The sequence below is a fragment of the Gavialis gangeticus genome, unplaced genomic scaffold (assembly GCF_001723915.1).
Source record: "Gavialis gangeticus isolate Ggan-Ray unplaced genomic scaffold, GavGan_comp1, whole genome shotgun sequence".
NCBI classification, from domain to species: Eukaryota; Metazoa; Chordata; order Crocodylia; family Gavialidae; genus Gavialis; species Gavialis gangeticus.
Window position 1 is genome coordinate 249356601 of NW_017729032.1, and position 6333 is coordinate 249362933.

Below are 6333 nucleotides of genomic sequence, written 5' to 3' on the forward strand. Positions count from 1 at the left end.
AAAGAGAAGGCTGAGGGGGGATCTTGTGGCCTGTTATAAACTGGTTAGGGGGGATCAGCAGGCGCTGGGGGAGTCCCTGTTCCCCTGAGCGCCGCAAGGAGTGACCAGGAACAATGGTCACAAGCTGGCGGAGGGAAGGTTTAAGTTGGACATCAGGAGGCGCTACTTCACGGTCAGGACGGCTAGGGTCTGGAACCAGCTTCCATGTGAGGTGGTGCAGGCTCCCACCCTGGGGGTTTTTAAGAGGAGGTTGGATGACCACCTTATTGGGGTCATTTGACCCCAGTGCTGTTCCTGCCATGGCAGGGGGTCGGACTAGATGATCTGCTCAGGTCCCTTCCGACCCTAGAAACTATGAAACTATGAAGCTATATCTGCAACAATACCACCAGCAAATGTCTTACGCTTCTGTGAGCATTTCTTCTGTTAAACTTTCCTACAAGGATTTATAACTCCTGTACAAATTCTGTTAGCATTGAAATTTGGCAGACAAGAATGAATTTATTTTTTAACAACATTTGGTTTAAATTAGTTCAGCTGCTTAAGTTATTGTGGAATAAAAAAAAAAGCACAGAGGCAAAAAAAGATCATTTAAAAAAATCTTAGGTCTTCCAGAGACTTGGCACATAATGTCTTTGGCAAGTATCTTTGGGTATTTACATTGAAGTTTTTCTGTGAATTTTGTGCATGAGAAAGTCTACAAATAGCCTGAAATAACAGACATACAGCACATGTAGTATCTCAGTCACTGTACTGAGGCATTAGCTCTCTAACCATGACAACAGTGTTAGTGTCAGCATTATTTCACTGCTTTATCAGAAATATGCTTTCTAGAAGCACATGTTTTTCAATCCGTTAGACAAATAAGTGGATATTAGAGGTGAGGAAACAGCAGAGTGTTTAGCTGGTATCCAGAGTTCTTAGGCAAGCATCACTGGTTTCTCTACGGCTCTGTTTTACGGTCATTTATATAAATGCAAATTAGAGACTATCAAATCTAAGTGGCAATATTTTACCCTTCACTCATCCACTTTGCACTAGCAAAAATGACAGCAAAGGGGGCAGAACAATGCAGAATCAATCCCTGATGCAGTCATAGGTAAAAAAAAAAAAAATTGTTAAGTCATGTTAACAAGGATAGCTGACAAATGAATAACCTAGGCAGTTAATAGCTTTTACAGATTTGCAAATTAGGTGGAAGATTATGGCTACATCTACATGGGACACTTTAGGAAGTTACAGCAAAGCTACTAAAAGCAAGGTCAATCCCCAAAAGCTAAAATGTGTTATGCCTCCATGTAAATCCTTTGATTTAGGAGCAAGTGCCCTTAGTTAGCTGGACCTTATGAATGTTGACTGTGGTTGATTTGTCCTGACGTTCCTGTGGGTCTCTGTGTAGACAAGCCTTATGGAGACACAGATACAGACACTTCAGCCTGCTGGCCAACACTGAAGGTGCAAAATCCTACTGAAGACAAGGAATTTTGTCTCAGAGCAATGGCTACAGGTTAGCTAACATGACTCAGGACACTTATGCTTTCCAGCACACAAATGTCTGAGGTTGTGGTTTACAACAACAAAACTACTTATATAGGAATATAATTTTGTTCTATTTTTACAAAGAAAAAAGCTTAAATATTAAAATGAAAGGTACTCACACTCCACCAATGACACGTATTGATCCAATTCCCTGGAAATCCTCCTCATTTCTAAACAGAGCAGGGACACAATCTATGTTTTCAGAAAGCTCTTTGGCCCGTCCTCTGAAGTGGGTTCTTTCATATATTATTATCTGGAGAACATGATTTGAAAGAATAGATTGAGCCCTTTCAGTTTACTGACCATAAACATGAAACTTGCAGTGTCACATTGTTTAGGGTCACTGTTTTTTCCTCAGTCAGCAGCATAGGGAAACTTTGTGCTTTATGAACTCTTGACTCTGCCAGATATTGGGCTTATCCAGGCCAGGTTATCAGTGTGACGTGTCTTCATTATGAAAATTACTAGCATAATTATACCAATATTCCTGCACTGCTCTGGTCATATTAGTATAATACTGCCAGTGATGCTCTTATTCTAGGCAGAGTAAATCCTGAGCTCTCTGCTGTCAAAGCTGGACTGACAATAATTCCTATGCTAGGTCATCTAGTTAAGCCCCCTGCTCAAGGCAGATCATCTCTGACTAAACCATCCCAGCCAAGATTCTGTCTAACCTGCTCTTGGAAATTTCTAGGGATGGAAAGTCCACAGTTTTTCTTGATAGCCTATTCCAGTGCTTGACCACTTTTGTAATCAGAAAGTTCTCCCAACTTAAATGTCTTCTGCTGCAGCTTGAGGCCATTGTTCTTATTTTGGCCCCTACAACCACAGAGAAAAGCCTATCTCCATCCTCTCTATATTTGTCCTTCAGGTATTTGGAGACTCTTATCTCTTCTCCACATTAAATAACCCACGCTTTTTCAGCCATTCCTCATAAGTCATGCTTCCCAGGACTCTAAACTAGAGGTGCACTGATATAGCTGTCCATATCCTATCGGCACCAATAAAAGGAAAATTGACATTATTGGCAATAGGATTTTTTTGGCTAATGTGGCCAATAATGTCACCAGTAAATGCCACATGCATACATGCAGCTGCAGCACACCACGCAGGTGGTCAGGAGCGCCGCCTGGAGAGTAGCATCTGGCTGGCAAGTCTGTTGAGGGAAAAGGGGTGGGGAAATGGATGGGGCATGGGGGGAGGAGGGGGAGGCAGATCAAAGCCCCCGTGATGAGGGAGGGAGTGGGGCTGGCACTGGGACTGGGGCGCAGAGTGGGGGAAGATCCCACTGCTGCACACATGCTGGGAAGGCATTTGCCCCTCGGTGGCAGGGGTGCTGAGAGGGGCACTACGGGGGTGCTACAGCTAAAATTCGCCATAGCCCCCCTCCCAGCACTGCTGCCAACCTCCCTGAGTGCAGCCTGGCCCAGCCTCCCTGCTGGGAAGAGCCTGGCACCACCCCTGGCCCCAGCCTGCAGCGGCAGCCCTGATTTTCAGTCAGACTTTGATCCTTGCATGGGGATAGGGATGGGGAAGAAAAGAGTACCCACTTCCCCACCCCTTTCTAATACCCTCCTCCTTTGAATGTGGTGAGATAAGGCACATAATGATTGCAACATCCCAATCCATCAATGATATCTGTTATGCTTGCATCAGTGAGGAAAAAGCCATTTCAGATTGTAGTCCCTTTAAATTCTTCTTCAGCTGACAAAAAAACTGTTTCGGCTTTTAGAACGCACAAAGCAGTTGTGGCTATTGGGTTGCACAGTGACACAGACTTTGTTCTCAGGAAGTCGGGAGGATGAAGAATGCTTCCTTTTCTTTTTGGGCAAGGGAGTGGGTACTTCTTGACTGCTAAATACAGAAGGCTAGATTAGGCGGTCTGTTACATCAGGATGGGCTTACAATTTGATTGACTATACTCGCACACAGTACTTACCTTAACATTCATAGGGAATTGTACCTTTAGTCCACCCTGAAGTTTAAACAAAAAAGAAAAGAGCATTACATGATATTTTAAATTATGCTTCCCTGGGTGCATGTTCTATAAACCCAAAAGAATATGCAGCCCTTGTAACTATACTTGTCAATGCCATTTTCTATTAAAACAAATTGTGACTTTGAGATACTTTGATAATTCATAATACCAGTGCTCACCTATAAAAAAGACAGACAAACAGGTTTCATGATTATAGCAGCCTCTGGGTATAAAAAACATTTTAAATGTCTGCATAGTTATTTTCTATATTTACACTGTAGACCAAAATAGTTACTGCTCTTTGTTAACTAATCATGCAGCAGGTGTTCTTTAAATTAACTTTTGAAATTGTAATGACATGCAAGTTTCTTAAATCACTGGGACTGTAGACCTAGAATTATAGAGAAATGGGGCTGATTGCTTGATTCCTTGGATTGAGAACAGTGTAAATGCTCTAGGGATGGAAAAAGTGTGAGCGGACTGTACAATAATTGTTCCTTCACTAGAAATAGTAGACAAGTCACCTTGTAATTCTTCATCTTTGGAGAACTGGGGAGAAATTCAAAACCACAGAAAGAAATTGGGCAAATACTTTACACTTGCAGCCCTAGCAACCTACATATAACTATTACATACATATATTAAGCTATGTACTACTTTATCTTTCTCTATCATTTTCCATATTTATACCCACAAGCCCACATCAAAGGAAAATTATCCTGCCTCTGAATCTAAATTACTGTGCAGTGGTTTCATCTTCTGACCAAACACCACTAGCAGATATTAGCTGTGTCAGTTTAAAGAGTTTCTGAAGAGACTTTAATAACATTTTGTTACTTTCTCCAAAATAAGTTTACAACAGTTTGCTTTGGTCTAAAAAGGGTTTTAATCCACATTTTTTAATAAGATATCCTATTGAATGGGTTAGATGTACTCTTTTCCTGCATATTCTATTCCCAAAGGTGATAATGGTTTGTTCACACTGGGTGCATCTACACATGCAATCAGTGTGCCTGATTAAACTCTGGCACAGTTCATGCCAGAGTTTATTGTTCCTAGGTGCTGTGTTTATATGTGTGCCCAAGACTGCAGCATGGTGAGCTGAGGTGGCACAACCCCAGGTGGCAAGGGGCCCAGCCTGCCAGCCCAGAGCTGCTCTGCCCCGATTCAATGTTCTGTGGAGGGGCTGGCCATGGCACAAGGGTGTTATAGTGTGGGGCTAGCCAGCAAGCAGTCCCACACTGTAGCACCCTCATGCCCCAGCTAGTCCTGGTCACTATCTACGCATGCATTGTGGTAGAGTAAATAACTCTGCCATAGGATAGTACTTGTATTGGGCAGTACTATCCTATGATGGAATTAATTAGTTTGCTCCGGCTTAACAGATCTGCACATGTACACTGCTAATTAGTCAACTCTGCAGTAAAGTGCATGTGTAGGTGCCCCCACTGAAAAGGAAAAGAAGAGTATTATACTTTTAATACACAAAATTATATTAAGAATCTGTGGATCCCTCTAGATGTTCAGATAAAGTTGTGATAGGATCTGATCCGCAATGCACACACTTGTGCCATGCTACATGTATGTGCATGGCAGGAACCCAGAGAGCAAATGCCACAGCATCAGAGCCTACCATGCCTTATTGCTGGTGCTGGAGGAGCCCAGGATCCTGATCCCAGGCCTCTCCTGCACCAGCATACTAGTAGTAAGCTCCTGTGGCTATGAGTCCTGCAGTTGACAAGATTCCAGTGGGGTGCTGCTGCGGCTAGGAGTCTTGTCAACTCACACGACTCCCAGCTATGGAGGCCCATGGGCTGGTGCTGTGGCTGGAAGTTTTGTCAGCTGACGGGACTTCCAGCCAACGCTAGCCTGTGGGCTGCTGTTGAGGCCAGGAGTCTTGTCAGCTAACAGCTCCCAGCCCTAGGAGCATTAATCAGATAGTTGTGTAAAGGGGGCCTGTGAGACATAGGTAGCTGTGTTAGCCTGAAGTCAAGCAGAAGGTAGGATAGATTTCTACCTTAAACACTAACTAAATTAGAAATATATATAACATAAGCTTTTGTGAGCTGGAGCTAACTTCATCAGATGCTCTGAAAGGACCTTGAACAGAGCAGTGTATAGAATGGAGAGAGGCATTTGAATACAAAAGTTTGCAAGAAATGAAGGTGAAGAGGAGGGAGGGAGAGGGAAAAGGGAGCGGGTATGAGGGGGCAGTGCTGGGAGAGGCAAGTAAGCACAGAACCCACAGGGACAAAGGGATCACACAAAAGGTAATCCAGGAAATAGGATAAGAACTTCTAGTCCCTGTTTAAACCATATATAACACAATCCAGTCTGTGGATGATTTCTTGTTCATGCAAACTTTAACTCAAGTAATCCAAGAGGGACTTCAACTTAAAATGGGCTTTAAACCAAATCATTAAAAAGACAATGTATCTTCTGAGAATCAACTTTCTCACCATTTTTAAGGGACGTAAGGATTTTACAGTTGTTGAAGAAATTTCAAGCACTGAATGGTCTTCTTCCAAAATAACCACCTCTCCTTTATAATTCAAGTCAGAATAAGCAAGCCACCTGTAACAACAAGAGAAAAATCCAATTAGATTTATTAAGAACATAAAATGGTATTTAAATAAAACTTCTTTTCTTATTTGTGCCCACTGGTATTGGACAATATACATGAAACTCTTCATGTAAATTAATACAAATAAACTCTTAAATAAATTAATAAATAAACTCTAAATAAATAAAATAAACTCTACAAATAAATTAATAAACTCTTCATGTAAATTAATACAAACTATGGTTTGCGTGGG

The 6333-nt window shown here is 42.1% G+C and overlaps 1 protein-coding gene across 1 annotated transcript in view; it reads right to left on the reverse strand.

Moving 5' to 3' along the window:
- Positions 1-6333, reverse strand: part of CRYBG3 (crystallin beta-gamma domain containing 3) — a 226696-nt gene that overhangs the window by 89928 nt on the left and 130435 nt on the right. The window contains exons 11-13 of the mRNA XM_019523910.1: positions 5977-6091; positions 3479-3514; positions 1659-1792 (exon numbers count right to left, since the gene is read on the reverse strand). Of these exons, the coding sequence (XP_019379455.1) occupies positions 1659-1792; positions 3479-3514; positions 5977-6091 (285 nt within the window). The remainder of the gene's footprint in view (positions 1-1658; positions 1793-3478; positions 3515-5976; positions 6092-6333) is intronic.